The following is an 18,717-nucleotide window of genomic DNA, read 5'->3' on the forward strand; positions in this document are numbered from 1 at the left end:
AATCAGATATAACGTAAAAAGAGCAATGTGGGGTTGCTTGGCAACTCAACACCAAAATAACATTTAACAAGGCCAGTCGATGTTTCGGGAAAAGCCCAACAGTAACTTGGTTGCCACGCACGGAAAGTTTTTTCAAACAAGGAAACAGGAGTTGCGGAGGGGCTGGAGCTGATGCGGTTCTCGTCCGTGGCACTGGGGTCACACGGTGAGAGGTCGATCCCCGACAAAGCTGGAAAACGTTACAAGGCTGTTGCTTCGATTGATCGAACATTATTGTTTCAAAACAAGGTGTGTGTGCTCGTGTGTTAAAACTGTGCGTGTTCCACCTCGTCCAGCCAGGATGCCGGACTAGCCGGGAAATCGGGGTACCCTCCGCTGCTGTCCGTTGAGAGATCCGAACTGGGTCCGTTTGCTCCTAAAACATGCATGGCCTGGCTCATACCTTGTCCTCCTCCTCCTCCTCCTCCTTGAGCAATAAGGCCTAAACCAGCGTCCTGGTACACGAGTCCTGAAATAAGGGGCTGGTGGGAAGGAATGGTTTGTAGCGACGCGGGAGACTGGGGGATGCCATAAGGACTGTTCGATCTCAGGTCGTGATATTGGTCCTGCGGCAGTGCCCCGTCTATGGTGAAACCTCCGTTGCTCCCAGTCTGCCTGCCCAGACCTGGAGAGGCGTCGTTCATGCTGCTATACATCCCATTCGGATGCCCCATGTCTGACATCGAATGTTCGTCTATATGTGCAGACAAAAAAAAAAGAACAAATGCGCATTAAAATCCAGCTATCCCGAAAGATTGACCTTTCCACCCACCTGGCATGAAGCAGTTCCTCGATCTCTCAGGGCTCAAGCGCTGGTCCGTCCGCTTGCCCGGAAGATTTGTGTGTGTGTGTGTATATATATATATATTTCCCCCGCGCGCTTTCCGCCGCTTTGAGAGAACTCAGCAGACACGACCCGGGGGAAGACTCGATAGCTGAGACATTAAATCAAACTACAAGTCAAATTCCACAGAATAATCTTCCATCTTATTTCAAATTTCTACCCTCTACAGTATTTGGCTTCCATTTCTAGTTTGTCATTCACAAGACCACGCAAACTCTTCATTTTCCGGGGATTATTCTAAAAAGTTCACCGCAAGCAGTGATAAATATTACTGGTATTTAATTAAATCTGTTTGGAGGAAACCTTTTGGAGACCGTGAGGTGAGTTTTAAATTTAAATCTTTTTTAAAAAAACATTATCAAAAAGGCAAGAGGGAGAAGTTGCACTTGAATCAGAAAGGGAAATTTTGCTCGTGCAACATAGTTTAACTGGATGCAGCGAGGAGAGGGGAGGAGAGTGGGACGTGGGACTCCGTGCAGGGGCAAGTCATGGATAAAACAGTCGGTAGCAGAGTATCGGCAGCAGAGTAAAGGCAGGGAAAAGTTAAACAGTGTCGTTTCAGTAGCCCAGGTTTAACGGGTAAGGCAAATAAACAGTGTGGACAACAGGAAATCTGCAGATGCTGGAATTTCAAGCAACACACATCAAAGTTGCTGGTGAACGCAGCAGGCCAGGCAGCATCTCTAGGAAGAGGTACAGTCGACGTTTCAGGCTGAGACACTTCGTCAGGACTATCTGAAGGAAGAGTTAGTAAGAGATTTGAAAGTGGGGGGAGGAGGAGGAGATCCGAAATGATAGGAGAAGACAGGAGGGGGAGGGATGGAGCCAAGAGCTGGACAGGTGGTTGGCAAAAGGGATACGAGAGGGTCATGGGACAGGAGGCCCAGGGAGAAGGAAAAGGGGGAGGAGGGAAAACCCAGAGGATGGGCAAGGGGTATAGTCAGAGGGACAGAGGGAGAAAAAGGAGAGTGAGAGAAAGAATGTGTGTCTAAAAATAAATAACAGATGGGGTACGAGGGGGAGGTGGGGCATTAGCAGAAGTTAGAGAAGTCAATGTTCATGCCATCGGGTTGGAGGCTACCCAGACGGAATATAAGGTGTTGTTCCTCCAACCTGAGTGTGGCTTCATCTTTACAGTAGAGGAAGCCATGGATAGACATGTCAGAATGGGAATGGGATGTGGAATTAAAATGGCAATCCTGCTTTCTCTGGTGGACAGAGCGTAGGTGTTCAGCAAAGCAGTCTCCCAGTCTGCTTCAGGTCTCGCCAATATATAGAAGGCCACATTGGGAGCACCGGACGCAGTATATCACCCCAGCCGACTCACAGGTGAAGTGTCGCCTCACCTGGAAGGACTGTCTGGGGCCCTGAATGGTGGTAAGGGAGGAAGTGTAAGGGCATGTGTAGCACTTATTCCGCTTACAAGGATAAGTGCCAGGATGGGGGGACGAATGGACAAGGGAGTCGCGTAGGGAGCGACCCCTGCGGAAAGCAGTGGGAGGGGAGGGAAAGATGTGCTTAGTGGTGGGATCCCGTTGGAGGTGGTGGAAGTTACAGAGAATAATATGTTGGACCCGGAGGCTGGTGGGGTGGTAGGTGAGGACCAGGGGAACCCTATTCCTAGTGGGGTGGCAGGAGGATGGAGTGAGAGCAGATGTGCGTGAAATGGGGGAGATACGTTTGAGAGCAGAGTTGATGGTGGAGAAAGGGAAGCCTCTTTCTTTAAAAAAGGATATCTCCCTCGTCCTGGAATGAAAAACCTCATCCTGAGAGCAGATGTGGTGGAGACGGAGGAATTGCGAGAAGGGGATGGCATTTTTGCAAGAGACAGGGTGAGAAGAGGAATAGTCCAGATAGCTGTGAGAATCAGTAGGCTTATAGTAGACATCAGTGGATAAGCTGTCTCCAGAGATAGAGACAGAAAGATCTAGAAAGGGGAGGGAGGTGTCAGAAATGGACCAGGTAAACTTGAGGGCAGGGTGAAAGTTGGAGGCAAAGTTAATAAAGTCAACGAGCTCTGCATGTGTGCAGGAAGCAGCGCCAATGCAGTCATCGATTTAGTGAAGGAAAGGTGGGGGACAGATATCAGAGTAAGTACGGAACATAGATTGTTCCACAAAGCCAACAAAAAGGCAGGCATAGCTAGGACCCATACGGGTGCCCATAGCTACACCTTTAGTTTGGAGGAAGTGGGAGGAGCCAAAGGAGAAATTATTAAGAGTAAGGACTAATTCCGCTAGACGGAGCAGAGTGGTGGTAGAGGGGAACTGATTAGGTCTGGAATCCAAAAAGAAGCGGAGAGCTTTGAGACCTTCCTGATGGGGGATGGAAGTAATAGGGACTGGACATCCATGGTGAAAATAAAGCGGTGGGGGCCAGGGAACTTAAAATCATCGAAAAGTTTAAGAGCGTGAGAAGAGTCACGAACATAGGTAGGAAGGGATTGAACAAGGGGGGATAAAACCGTATTGAAGTATGCAGAAACAAGTTCGGTGGGGCAGGAGCAAGCTGAGACAATAGGTCTGCCAGGACAGGCAGGTTTGTGGATCTTGGGTAGGAGGTAGAAACGGGAAGTGCGTGGTGTGGGAACTATAAGGTTGGTAGCAGCAGATGGGAGATCCCCTGAGCGGATAAAGTCGGTGATGGTGTGGGAGACAATGGCCTGGTGCTCCGTAGTGGGGTATTGGGATTGGCTCTGAGGACTGGGATGTTATAGAAATGTTGTGTTGGTGTGTGGCCAAGTGGTTAAGGTGTTGGACTAGCGATCTGAAGGCTGCGAGTTCGAGCCTCAACCAAGGCGGCGTGTTGTGTCCTTGAGCAAGGCACCTAGCCCACACATTGCTCCTGCATGTTTATAATCCAGTGGTGGCAGGTGGCAGTTGGTGCAGTATGGACAAGACAAGACAAACGTGGCTGAGGGAAGGGCAATCCAAGGTATAGATGGCACCTCAGGACAGAGGTATAAGTAAGCAAGGAGGCAGTGTAACCTTTTTAATAAATGAGGATGTAATACAATACTTAGAGATTACTTTCCTGAGGCAATATCCAATCAGGCCATATGGGTAGAATTTAGAAACTAGAAGAGGAGGATCACTCTATTGTTCCACCCCCCCCCCACCCGACAATAGTCAGAAGAAGCCTGAGGAGCAGGTTTGTAGAAAAATTCTCATAGTTGTAAAAATAACGGTTATGTTAGTGGAAGATTTTAATTTCCTCAGCATTGACTGGGCCACTGAGAGTGTTAAGAGCCTGGACTGGGCAGAATTTGTGAAATGTGTCTAGGGATATTTCCTGAAACAATAGCGTGACATCATTACAGCTTAGGGATTTGGAGTTCAGAGTTCAGTTCCCACGCTGTTTGTACGTCCTTCCCGTGATCCCATGGATTTCCTCCTTCAGTTCAAAGATGTACTGGTTGAAAGGTTAATTGGTCATTGTAAATTGATCTGTAATTAGGCTTGGGATAAATAGGTGGATTGGTCTGATGTTATGGGAAAGATGTGTAGTTTCACTAGAAAGAGTTCAGAAAAGATTTACCAGGATGTTACCAAGAGTAGTGGTCCTGAGTTCTAGGGACAGGTTGACCAATCTAGGTCTTTATTCCTTGTAACGTAGCAGAATGAGGAGTATACTTACAGACATGTTTGAAATTACGAGAGGCATAAACGCTTTTCCCCAGGATAGTGGAGACCACAATGAGGGGACATAGCTTTAAGGTTAAAAGGAAGATTTAAAGGAGACCCAAGGGACAACTTTTTCATGCAGAGTGTGGAGAGTATATGAAACAAGCTGCTAGAGGAAGTGGTCAAAGCAGGTACAATTTAAAAGAAGCAAGTGAAGGAGCAAGGCTTAGAAGGATAGGGGCAAAAGGCAGGAATTGGGACTAGCTCAATGCACGCGATGGTTAGCATGGAATCTTTGGGCTGAAGGGTGTGTATCCATGCTGAATGTTTCAAATAAGGAATTGTATACACACTCTAGTCAGAGAGGAGGGACAAGGCAGCTTGGGCCTAGATGCATTTCTCCGGCAACTTTGTCAGGCTCTCACTAAGCATCCCCAGCAGAACACTCCTCCATTTCACACTAATTCATGTTAAATGAAGGCCTCAAGTTAGAGACTTGGGTTGTGTGGTGCTGGAATGGGGAAGCTCTATAAATAGATAATTTTGTTATTAAATTTCATATCTTTTCATTGTCCATTTGGACTTATTGTAGAGAACCTAATGGAGGTTTTTGGACTCATGGCATCTTTAGAACAGCAACAGCCTGCTGGATGAACTCATTGGATTAAGCAACATCTGTGGTGGGAAAGGAATTGTCAATGCTTCCAGTTGAAATACTTCTAACATCTGCAGTCTATGCCTTTAGATGGGTCATATGTCTACATCTTTGTAAAACCTGAATAGTCAGTCCCACACTCCCTCATCTCTTTCCCTGTAGCCCAACAATGTTTTCAATGATATATCCTTTTTCAACTATACTTCCAACTCAAATTTGAAGTTATTATTAAGTATTCTTCCACTGGTCTTTATGGCAATGCATTCTAGGTTTTAAAAACTCATGGAGTAACTGATAAAATTCTCTGCCACACACCTCTGACTCTTTGGCAAATAACCTTAGGTCTGTGGCCATTCCTGTCAATAGATATTCCTCTCCCAATAACTATGTTAAAATCCCACATAATTTTGAAGATCATTATCTTCCTTTAATCTTTTCTATCCTGACTGGAACAATCCCAGCCCTTAAGCATTCTTCCAGTGTTATAATAGCCCTGAGAAGCTAACTGCAGGGTTTGTCAGGAGAAACACTCAGATTCTGACATGTACAAACCTATGAAGGACACTTCGGCGTCGCTGGCCACCCCATCATCTTGGGCACTGTCTTTATCTGATTTGGAGCTTGCTCTGGATCTCTTGATGTTCCGGAAATACTGACCCCATCTCTGCCTGCCAGCATCTTTCTTCAATCGTTTCTCCTTTGCCCTTCGGTTCTGAAACCAAACCTATTGGAGGGGGAAGCAGGGTTGAATTACATCCAAAGGGTCCAATAATTTTTCTCATCAGTGTATGAATTTAGTTGGATGACAGTTTCATTCCATGAAATATGAAAGTCAGCATCATCGCTTTCAAGGGCAATGATATGTGGCAGCAATGATCAATGCTTCATTGACTGATGCACTGTACTTAGAGGCCAGCAGAATGCACACAGTTTGTCAGCTGTGACATGATTTTTAGCATTTCTCACCTCTGAGTCAGACTGCAGAGACTTCAGGGCCTAATCCAGTCTGACACACAATCAAAATTCTAGAGGAACATTGCACTGTCAGGGTGGTGTGCATCAGATGCAATGTTAAACTGAGGACCCATCTGACCATTGGAGCAAGCAAGTGGTCAGGGTCCCATGTTCTGGCCAGAAAGATAACCAAAAAGTATTTTTGTGTCATGGTCACATAGCTCATTGTGAGATCTCGCTTTGGTCAAATTGATCATGGCATTATGGCATTTCCTATATTGAAAGATTGATTACACTGGACAAAAGATTTTACTTCCTGAATACCTTTGGATTTTGGGCTGCTGATCATGAAAATCACCATGAAATTTTCCTATCACACACCATTTTTTAAAATTGCTTATATTTGTTATTTCAATTCATAATTTGTGAGAATAGCTGACGGCAAGATTAGGGACAGCTTTTTTATTGGTTCACAAATCAAACAGGTCATCAATGACAGGCAATTCAAAGAACTTCTAGTGGGACCAGAGAAAATCGCATGGAAGGCATCCAAGGATGTTGTTGAAAATTTTCTTGGCAACTACAGAGCACCAAACTACGCACAGCTGGTTAACAAAATGCTTCAAGCATACAAATCTATGAAGTGCAACATGTCACTAAAGATTAATTTTCAGCATTCGCATTTAGACTTCTGGGTAAATCTTGGTGCTGTCAGTGATGAGCATGGTGAAAGGTTTCATCAGGACATTACAGTCATGGAGAAACGGCATTCTGGCAACTGGAATCCATGAATGCTGGCTGATTATCATTCTATATTTAATCGAGAAGCCTCAGACACTGAGTACAAATGTAAATCATCAACAAAACATTTTTAGCTTGGTTGAACTATTGTGAAGTGTCAGCACTGTTATGCAATTAAATGCATTATATTCAATAAAAGTTAATTTCTTGTTTTTTCAAATTCCTACGTGATACAAGTAGTCTGAAATTATACTGGTGTTCAGCTTCAAGCACTATATCAAAAAAAAATTCTGATAGAGCAACACTTTCAAAAACTTTGTTGTCCAGTGTTATGTATGTTAGATCTTTCATGGACTGTGAAGTGTTTTGTGATTTCCTAAATGAATTTGAATCAAAGACAAAATATAAATAGAGACCTTTTTTCTTCAACTATTGCCACAAGTTTAACATTCATACTCTGGTAGGCCCAGATGTCATTTGTACCTTGCATTTAAAGTTCAGTAAAATTCTGAGTTCTTCATGTTGGTAGGTTAAATGGTCTTTGTAAATTGTCCCGTGATTTGGCCAGGGGTTAAATCAGAGGACTGCTGTGCAGCACAGCTTGAAGGGCTGGAAGGGCCCTATTCCATACTGTATCTCAATAAATACGTAAATGGACCATGACATTTTCAGTCCAACTGTCCTTCTCAGAGATGGAGAGGAACACTGTGTCCTCATTCACCAAATTAAACTTGTCTACCATCTGTTGTTACTCACAGAACCAGAGCAATGCCAAAACATTTAATGAAAGCATTTAAGCTGGGGGTTGGTGTCGTACATTTCACAGTCATTTAAGAACAGAACAAGGATGTTCAGGTCCTCAAACAATGCTTTGACACTCAGTTCAGTCACTCCAGGCTAACCCAAGTTAACAAGCCAGCCTAAGTTCTGAGCAGAGTACTTAGGTAAATCCATCGCTGAGTCTAAACACAGAACATCAACTGACCCCCTGTCTTCCAAGATGCAGATTTTCTCCAGCGACATGTTTTTAACCCAGCTAAACAAATTCTGGGGAGAGTTGAAAGCTTATACAGTTCTTGCCAGATTTCCAAGGCAGTTGTGGCCATGAAAAGTATTTCAAGAATGGTCAGGCATTCCACTGCAGAAGGAACCCAACAGCTTTGAAAATGGTCAAAATCTAGACAAAACTACTGCAGTAGTCAAACTAGTCCATATCTCACAAAGTGTTTTTGCTTTTCTTTGTTTTCTATCCATTATGATCCATAATTTGTTTAATAACCTTACTTTATAATTTAACAAAGGTCTTCTGGAAGTACATCACATTTACTGTTTCTCCCATATCTAATCTACTAGTTAAACTTCAAACCACTCTCAGATTTGTAAAACATGATTCAATTTTATAAATCCATGTAGGCCCCGTCCTAACTTAATATCATTTTTTAAATGCTCTCCTATCACTAATTTAGTAATGGATTCTAGTATTTATCCTACTGATGTCAGGTTAACTGGTCTACAGTTCTCAGTTTTCTTTCTCCTGTCTTTATTTAAATATTGGGAACTATGTTAGATTCTACAGTATGGATTTTCAAAGTTCATTGATTTTAAAGTCTTTCCTTCACCACCTTTCAAAAACCTTTGGTTTTCCAATGTACAGTAGCAATCACACCTCACAACTTCATGTCTTCCTTCACGTAGTGTTAGACTTTATTTAGATTTTGGCTTCAGACTGAATTAAATCACTTTCAATCTTAGTATGAAATTTCATCCTAGAATAATAGAATCATACAGCATAGAAACTGCCCCTTTTGCTCACCATGTTCATGCTAATTATCAACCACCTAACTATACCAGTCCCCACTGTCCAATACTCAGCCCTTAGCCTTCTATGCCAAAGTGCTTCATGTGCTTATTTATACCCCTTAAATACGACGAGAGTGCCTGTCTCCACCATTCCCTCAAGTAGTGTTCAAGTAGTGTGATCCCAATTTCAACCATTCTCTGGGTGAAATAAAATTTTCACACCCTCTCGTGCATCTTGACTTTACTCATGGCCCATGATTATGGACCCTTTCAATAGTGAAATGATTCTCACTATAGATTCTAGGTACACTCTCAGTCAGGTTCCCCCACAACATTTTCCACTCCAGGGACAACAAATCCAGCATCTCCACACTCTTCTCTAGGTTGAACCACTCCATCTGAACTGACATTCTGAAGACCTACTTTTGCCTTCTCTCCAGTGCAACTGCATCCTTCCTCTACTGCAGTGACCAAACCTACACACAGTACCTTAGCCAAGGCCTGATTATCTTGATATGGTTGTACAATAATACCACCCCCCCCCCACACACACACTTCTATATTCAGTGCCCTGGCCAATGGGAGCAACCATTCCATATGCCTTCTCAACTACCTTACTTAGCTATGCTGCTGTCTTCAGAAATCCTTTCATATATAAATAGAGAGAGAGAGGGAGAGAGAGAGAGAGAGAGGGAGAGACACACACAAAGGGTGATTAATAAGTTCGTGGCCTAAGGTAGAAGGAGCTGAGTTATTAACTTTAAATTTTCTGCATAATCACTAAAGAGTTGAACTGCATGTGCATGTAACAAGAGCTGTATAACTCACATCCTTCTCTATGAACTTATCAATCACCCCTGCTGTGGACCACTTTCTGGAGGTTCAAGACGCTGACTTCTACAAAGAAGGGATCCGTATGCTCCACAACCGCTGGACTAAGTGTGTAAATGTAGGAGGGGACTATGTTGAAAATAAATGTGCTAAGTTTTCTAAAATTGACTCCTTCTACCTTGGGCCATGAACTTATCAATCACTGTGTGTGTGTGTGTGTGTGTTTAACGAGCACCGTAATGAGCCCTGATGGCCCAATGATCCCATGACACCCATTTACATACATGTGACCAATTAACCAACCCGCACACCTTTGAAATGTGGGAGGAAACCTGAGCCCCCGGAGGAAAACATACTCGGCCGCAGGGAGAATGTACAAACTCCTTACAGACAGTGGTGGGAATTGATCCTGGCTCCCTGGCACAGTAATAACGTTATGCTAATCAATACACTGCCGGCTGGTGGCATAGTGGCATCAGCGCCGGACTTCAGAGCGAAGGCTCCCGAGTTCGAATCCAGCCGGCTCCCTTGCACATTTCCCATCCGTGCTGGGTTGAGCATCGAGCCAGCAACTCGACCTCGTAAAAATAAGAAAGCCTGCTAAAAAAAACACCGTCATGACAGCGTCCTGATGACTCCACTCGGAGTTAAGGGCTTTCTTCTTCTTCTTCTTAATCAATACACTACCATGCCACCCCTTACTGGTTTTCAGAATTGAATTATATTGGCCATTGCTCTGTCCATATTGCCAATTCACCATATCTCCTACACATGCATGCAGACCGTAAATGTATATAGTTAACAGCAAGGGTAGTGATACCAGTCCCTGTACTACACAATTGGATTTCAATAACCAGATTATTAATGAATCCTAGCAACACACTTAAAATGCTGGAGGACTCAGCAGGCCAGGCAGCATCTATGGAGAAGAGTAAACAGTTGATGTTTCAGGCCGAGACCCTTAAGCAGGACTGGATAAATGAATCCTTTCTGATTTCACATTACTGATCTCTGTCATTATCTTGGTGCCACAGAATATGTCAATAGACCCATTCCCCAAACTGTTCTGGGATCATCCTCCACAAATGGTTCATGGAGAAGGATAACCAGTGTTTTCTTTAGGCACCTATGAGTAGGTGCCTAAATTGTAGACTTCTCAGGGTTGTCACCACCCCAAGAACATGCTTACGGTATCAGTACAGGTATGTGATACAAATAAACTGATGACAGCTGATTGTGAAGATGCCCCTGGATATTTCATTACCATTGCAACAACGTTTAGAGGTTCTGGTCCTATTATTCAAAACTGCTAGGGATGAGACAGAGTGCAACTTTCAACCATTGAATGATACATTGATGTTAATGTGCTTTCATTGAACAGGTTGATACAGTGCAAACTTAAATTGACCAGTTTATACTATCCATTCTAAAAACAGTTAAAGTCCGATAATCTGCTACCTCCAAGTTCAAAGTAAATTTATTATCAAAGTACATGTATGTCACCATACACAACCCTGAGATTCATCTTCTTGTGGCTATTCATGGTGAATACAAGATAGAATCAATGAAAGGTTGCACCCAACAAGACAGACAAAAAATCAAGAACAAGGTCTGTAGATGCTGAAAATCCAAAGGAACACACACAAAATGCTGGAGGAACTCAGCAGGTCAGGCAGCATCTAAGGAAAAGAGTAAACAGTCCATGCGTCAGGGCGGGACCTTTCTTCAGGACAAACAATCAATGTGCAACAGACAAAAAACTGTGCAAATAAAAAAAAATAATAAATAAGTAATCAATAAATATCAAGAACATGAGATGAAGAGCCCTTGAAAGTGAGTCCATAGGTATGGGAACAGTTCAGAGATGGGATGAGTGAAGTAATCCCCATCAGTTCAAGAGCCTGATAGTTGTGGGGTAATAATTGTTCCTGAATATGATGGTGTGGGTCCCGAGGCTCCTGTGCCTTCTTCCTGATGACAGCAATGAGAAGAGAGCTTGGCCTGGATTGTGGCGGTCCTTCATGATGGATGCTGCTTTCCTGTGACAGCGCTCCATGTACTCTATAATGTGCTCAATGGTGGGGAGGGATTAACCCGTGATGGACTGGACCATATCCACTACTTTTTGTAGGATTTTCCATTCAAGGGCATTAGTGTTTCCAAACCAGGTCATGATACAACCAGTCAAAATACTCTCCACCACACATCTATAGAAGTTTTTCAAAGTTTTAAATGACATGTCAAATCTGTGCCAGGTTGAGACCCTTCACCAGGAGTGGAAAAGGAGCCAGAATAAGAAGGTGGGAGGAGGGAAAGGAGTATAAGCTGGCAGGTGATAGGTGAAGCCAACTGATGGAGAGGATAGGTGGGTGGTCCAAAACGTTGACTGTTCATTCCTCTCCATAGGTGAAGCCTGACATGCTCAGTTCCTCCAGCATTTTGTGTGTGATACTCTAGATTTCCAGCATCTTCAGAATCTCTTGAGTTTGAGTTTTACTGTAACTAAAAAAAAAAATGGTTTTGAATGTGAATCATAATTGGTGCAAAACTGAAAATAATAAAGATTACAGTGATCAAGCATACAATTGCACAGAGACAGGAAACGGAGCACAACTGCCCTTCAAATGTCAGTGAAACAGGAGCATTTGATCCAATTTATACCATTATCAGCCCCAAAATGGATTCCAGCCTGGCAAAGTTGTGCTACTCAGTTCAAGAGCCAGCTCTCTCAACTAGAAGGTCTCTGTACTTAAAAGCGGGAAGACAAGTTTCCCATTCTATAAACGTCTCAATCAATGACAAGGACCTTTCAGATATGTTCAGTGTATCCGAGACCTCTGCGTGCACTTTCCAGGACACGTTTCACACTAATACAGGTTTATTCTTTATGGAGTATCAAATATATGAGAATCAACCAGCCGAGTACTGATATTTCAGATTCTGTAAAATTTATATCAGTGCTGAACCCTTGTGGTTTAATAAATACAAATTCTTGGCAGTGTAGCTGAATGGTGGAGGAATCAATCATTAGAAATAGCCTGGACAAATTTTCCTGCATTCTATTAGTAGCACAACATCAAGCTTAATTCAAAATATCAGTTCCCTCCTCATACAATGGCTCTCTGAAGTCAGGTCAAAGTCCCAGTGACAGTATTACATTGCAGCATTAGTGTCCTAGCAAAGCTGAAAACCACTGCATTATCCTAATCCTTCCTTTACGTTGTCGTGGTTACAGCTGTATGCGGTCATCAGTACTTTATTTTCCCCACCATGAATTTTGCAGAAAGCCGTCTACTTAAACACATAACCCTTGGGTTAGTCCTTGGGCACCAGATCAGCAAAGATAATGAAAATCATCTTTTCTCCCTGCTTGTAATTGGAAATGGTTTTGTATTCTAACTAGGATGTTGAAAGGGTAGCGCTTCACAATGTGCTATGACTAACAGGTTAATTCTCTCATTTATTACAAATAAACTCTTTCCAAGCATCATCCCCGAAAAAGATGGGAGAGTTTGATATTGGACCATTGGTTATAATCGATACCTGTACCCAGCTGGAAGCCCAGGAAGAATTCATTAGCCAGGAAAGCACTTGACCCTTTTTTTCTCATTTAGTGTTTTATATCAATAGGACCTTTCAGTGAACAATCCTCAAAAAGAATGTATATTTGGCTATCGATGCTGAGTGATTACAACTGTACATCTCATTGAATGTTTAATCATTATCAATGTGTGCAGAGAGCTCCAAACCTTACAGCGAAGATGCCCTTCAGTGTAAACTGTGGACAGTCACTGTAACTAAGCACTCACTACTGGTACTATTGCCAGAACTGAGTAACTCAGCATCAAGTTCATGATAAGCAGGGATACTGATCCATTAAGCTGGTTTCTTTCCATAGAAATATACATTCAGTTGCCACTTTATTAAGCACCTATAGATATTGAATCAGCCAATCATGTGGCAGGAACTCAGTGCATAAAAGCACGCAGACATGATCAAGAGGTTCAGTTGTTGTTCAGACCGAACATCAGAATGGGGAAGTAATGTGATTGAAGTGACTTTGACTAGGAAATGATTCTTGGTGCCAGATGGCATTGTTTAAGTATCTCAGAAACTCCTGTTGAGTTATTGGGGGTTTTCATGGGCTACAGTTTCTGGAGTTTACAGAAGAATGGTGTGTAAAACAAAAAAAAAAAAAAAAAATCCAGTGAGCAGCAGTTCGGTGGGCAAAGGAAAAAAGCCTTGTTAATAAAAGAGGTCAGAGAAGAACAGTCAGACTGGTTCAAGCTGACAGAAAGGTGACAGTAACTCAAAAAAAATATGCATAACAATGGTGGTGTGTAGAAGAGCATCTCCGAATGCACAATACATCAAACCTTGAAGTGGATTGTTGGCATCCGCAGAAGACCACACTGGGTTCCACTCCATGATGTCACTGCTGTACCTAATAAAGTGGCCACTGAGTGTACATCCTAAGAAATGTATATATGCATAAAGGTCTAAGATTGTAGAGAAATTTGATAAGGTAGCCACGTGGAAAATATTTCCATCTTTGCCTGAGACTAAACCTAGGGAATATAAATTAAGATCCTTGTTAATGCCATGAATATCAAATTCAAATTTACTAATGATATCACTGCCGTTGGCCTGATCAAAGGTGGTGCTGAACCAGCATAGAGGAGGAAAATTGAAAGTCTGGCTGAGTGGTGTGATAACAGCAACCTCTCACTTAATGTTGGCAAGACCAAGGAGCTGATTACAGACTTCAGGAGAAGGAAGCCAGAGGTCCATGAGCCAATCCTCATTGTAGGATCAGAGGTAGAGAGGGTTAGCAACTTCAAATTCCTTGGTGTTATTATTTTGGAGGATCTGTTCTGGGCTCAGCACAAAAGTGGAATTATGAAGAAAGCACGGCAGCTCCTCTACTTCCTTTGAAGTTTGTGGTTCAGCATGACATCTAAAATTTTGATAGACTTCTATAGATGTGTCATGGAGGGTGCATTGATTGGCTCCAGCATAGCCTGCTGGTATTGGAACACCAATGCCCTTGAATGAAAAATCCTACAAAGAGTAGCAGATACGGCCCAGTCCATCACAAGTAAAGCCCTCTCAACCATTGAGCACATCTACGTGAAAGGCCATCGCAGGAAAGCAGCATCCATTATCAGGGACCCCCACAACCCAGGACACGCTCTCTTCTTGCTGCTGCCATCAGAATGAAAGTACAAGACCCTCAGGACTTGCACCACCCAGTTCAGGAACAATTACAACCACTCGACCAGCAGGCTCTTGAACCAAAGTGGATAACTTCATTTGCCCCATCACTGAATTGTTCTCACAACCAAAGGACTCACTTTCAAGGGCTCTTCATCTTATGTTCTCAAACTGTATTGCTTATATATTTATTATTATTGTTTATTCTTTTTCTATTTGCAGTTTATTGTCTTCTACACTCTGGTTGATCACCCTTGTTGGGCAGTCTTTCTTTGATTCTCTTATAGTTATTATTCTATAGATTTGAGTATGCCTACAAGAAAATGTATCACAGGGTTGTATATGGTGACATATACATACTTTGATAATAAATTTACTTTGAACTTTCATAGATCCAAAAGGGAATTTAGGAGAAATTTCTTTACCCTGCGAGTGTGGTGCTTGCTACCACATGAATAAAGAAAACAAGAGAGAAAGGAACAGGAGATTGCATGGATGAGATTAGATGAAGGGTACAAGAAAGATAAATGGAGCATCAGCCCACAAACTGCTATAATGGTTCTGCTTTGCAAATGTTGTTATAACTTCTTAATCACTAACCACTTAGAGTCATAGAGAAGGACAACACAGAAAGAGGCCCTTTGGCCCTTCTTGTCCATTCCGAAACCATTTAAGGTGCCTACACCCATCAACCTGCACTGGGACCATAGCCCTCCATACCCCTACCAACTATGTGCCTACTGAAAATTCTCTTAAATGTTGAAAATGAGCTCCTATGCACCACTTGTGCTGGCAGCTCATTCCACACTCCCACGACTCTGTGTGAAGAAGTTTCCCCTCATGGTTCTCTTAACTTTTCACCTTTCACCCTTAACCCATGAACTCTGATTGTAGTCCCACCCAACCTCAGTGGAATAACCCTGCTTGCATTAACCCTATCTATTCCCCTCATAATTTTGTATATCTCTATCAAATCTCCTCTCAATCTTCTACAATCTAAGGAATAAAGTCCTAACTGATTCAAACTTTCCTTATAACACTTGGCAAGGTAAATCACCACTTGCCTTATAGAAACAGAAAGCCTTGAATGATTGCTATTTAGAGACAGTATTATGAAGTCAGCATACCAGATTATTCAAAGTTGCTGTGCTGCAGAAGATTGCTCAGTTTGAACACCAGCAGGCCCCCACGGTAAGGGGGCAATAGAAGTCCCCTCCCCCTCATAAGATCCCATCATTCTGGACCCAGCCTGCTATCTGGAGTTACTTTTCCCAGATAAGGTCAGCTGAAGGGGTCAACTTCAGATCCCGGAGTCATCTCATGAGATACAGTGAATCCTGTAAAGTGACTAGGCCTGATGTATCACATCTCGGCGCTCAGCCGCTGCCGTGTCCTGCTATACTTTGCCAGCTGTCAAAGATTTCTGAACAGTTCAAAAGTCTCTTTAGTCAGCAAAGCTATTCAGGTTCAAAAGATTCAAAGATCCAGAGCACATTTATTATCAAAGTACGTATGCAGCGTTCAGCCCTGAGATTTGTCTTCCTGCAGGCAGCCATGAAAAAAAGGAACACCATGAAACCTGTTCAAAGAAAATAGCGAACACCTAACGTGCAAAAATAGAACAAATCGGGCAACTGGCAAAAAAACTATTTAATTAGTTAAAATAAATGCATTAGAAGTGCAAAACAATAGAACACTAACAATTAATATTATTAAATAAAATAATGTAAAACAAAAGGCCTCACTTATCTTTTCCCATTGGTTTGGTGCCTCCATTCAAATGACATATAACTGAGGAGCCAGTTGCAAAGTATACCAGGCCCTTTGACACACTAGATTCAATGGTGTGTCCAGAATTAGCATGGTCAGTTTGATCACAGGCAACTGACCTCCACCTCATCCATATTGGTGAGGAACGTTTGAGCAGCTGTGGATCAGTGGGCCCTCTACCCTTTCCCATAAGGTCCCAGCCAGCCGGGAGGAGTTGAGAATGTAATGGCTTAACCTGTACTTAATCGGTCACCTGCACTATGCTTTCTCGGTAGCTTTTGCTCTTTATTCAGCACTGCTGTTTTACTTACTTCTACCTTAATGCAGTGTGTAATGATCTGATCTGTAGTGAGCAGAGCCAAGCTTTTCACTCTATCATGGTACATGTAACAATAATAAAGTCAAAGTTCAAAGTAAATTTATTATCAGAGTATGTATATGACACCATATACAACCCTAGAATACATCTTCTTGCAGGCATTTACAAGAAAACACAATAGAATTTATGAAAGACTATAAATAGCAAAGACTGACAAATAAGGTGCAAAAGACAAATTATTCAAATAACTTTAAAAACTGTAAATAAATAATACTGAGTTTTAGAATCCTTGGAAGTGAGTCTGTAGGTTGTGGAATCAGCTCAGCACTGAGGTGATTGAAGTTATCCACATTGGCTCAGGAGACTGATGGTTGTTACTGAACCTCGTGTATGGGACTGAAGGCTCATCACAAAACAATACCAATACTAGGCCTTCCTCAGGTATTAAAAAATGTGGATGGAAAAGTATTTAATAGTTAATGTGGAAGAAGGTAATTGGCAAGATTTTCATTTCCTTTGCAGCAGACCTGAAACCATGCTCCCAGAGATAACATCCCAGGAATTTCCCTCAAATACACATGAATGGCGATGGTACATGGTTTAATTTGTGCCTCTGTATACTATGTGAACGAAAAATGCTGGCATTGGAAGTGGGGAAAAGGCCTTTCCACAGTCTGAGGGAATGGTCACCGACTTAAAACTTTAACTCCATTCTCCCTCCACTGATGTTGCCTGAACCAATGGGATTTTTCTGCTTTCTTATAGATTTGTGTTTTTCCTTACAGATTCTGCTTTTACTGCAGACTTCTATCATCTGCAACAGTTTGACTCCCACCGTGTGTTACCTGATCTGATTAAGGCAGCAGCAGCTTGGGCTTATTTTGTGACTTCTCCGAGGAGCTGAGGATGTATATCCACAGTGAGACTGAATTCAACACAGCATGCAGGGAAAGGCACTGCATTTCTAAAGCTCACTGCACAAATCATGGTTCAATAATTATTGTAATACATTTTCAGAATCATTTGCATTCAGTGAAATGTACATTGTAATTTATAAAGCATTAAATAATCAAATAGAGCCTCCAAAAAGACCATAACCTTGTCACTGGGTTTGGAGCCTTGCTTACCTCAATGACCCAGAGATCTATGTTGGGTGGGGTCAGGGCTTTAAGCTTTGGCTCTTGGTAGGGTCACCCATGCCAAACAGGTCAAAGGGTAGAGGCCAGGCGAAGAGTGGTCCATCATTCTCCAAGTTTGGGGTTCAGCTCAAGGCTAACAACCTTACCTGGTCAAACAAATTTGTTATGGAAACAGCAATGGTTGTAGGGTAATGGCTTTTCCTGAACCTGGCGGTGTAGGACCTGAGACTGCTGTTCCTCCTTCCTGATGGCAGCAGTGAGAAGAGAGCATGGCCTGGAATACAGGAGTCCTTGATGATGGATGCTGCTTTTTTGTGGCTGCATTCCTTGTAGATGTGCTCAGTGGTGGGTTAAAACATTCTCCATATGATATTACATCTAAGTATGAGGCTATTTCTTTACCAGGTAAAATAGAAAAGGGAGGTATTTTAAGGTGTGAGAGAAAATTCAGACGGACTTTGGTGACTTGGGACATGAATCCTAGAAAATCTAGTATGGGACACAATTAAAAAAGCAGATATTATACTGCTCCCTTTAATGGAATGATGGGAGGAGATAGATCCTTGATCAGGCCAGATTCAAACATTGAGGAAAGTTTTGGTCTGCTCACCAAGAAGGGATATATCTACTTTAATGAGAGTGTAACAAAACTTCCCCTGATAGAGATGGTGCACGGAGTGTTGATCACTGTGATGTGTTGTCCTGAAGGGGAAGGTTGAATGGTCTGGGCTGGAATAGCTTAGATATTAGAGGCATGAAGGATAATTTCACTGAAACATATAAAATGA

At 42.5% G+C, this 18,717-nt stretch overlaps 1 protein-coding gene across 1 annotated transcript in view; it reads right to left on the bottom strand.

Moving 5' to 3' along the window:
• Nucleotides 1-305: 305 nt before the first annotated feature.
• Nucleotides 306-18,717, bottom strand: part of lhx3 (LIM homeobox 3) — a 49,333-nt gene continuing 30,921 nt past the window's right edge. Inside the window, exons 5-6 of the mRNA XM_072240681.1 lie at nt 5,714-5,885; nt 306-733 (exon numbers count right to left, since the gene is read on the bottom strand). Coding sequence (XP_072096782.1) covers nt 306-733; nt 5,714-5,885 — 600 coding nt within the window. The remainder of the gene's footprint in view (nt 734-5,713; nt 5,886-18,717) is intronic.

The sequence above is a fragment of the Mobula birostris genome, chromosome 22, assembly GCF_030028105.1.
Source record: "Mobula birostris isolate sMobBir1 chromosome 22, sMobBir1.hap1, whole genome shotgun sequence".
In the NCBI taxonomy this organism is placed as follows: domain Eukaryota; kingdom Metazoa; phylum Chordata; class Chondrichthyes; order Myliobatiformes; family Myliobatidae; genus Mobula; species Mobula birostris.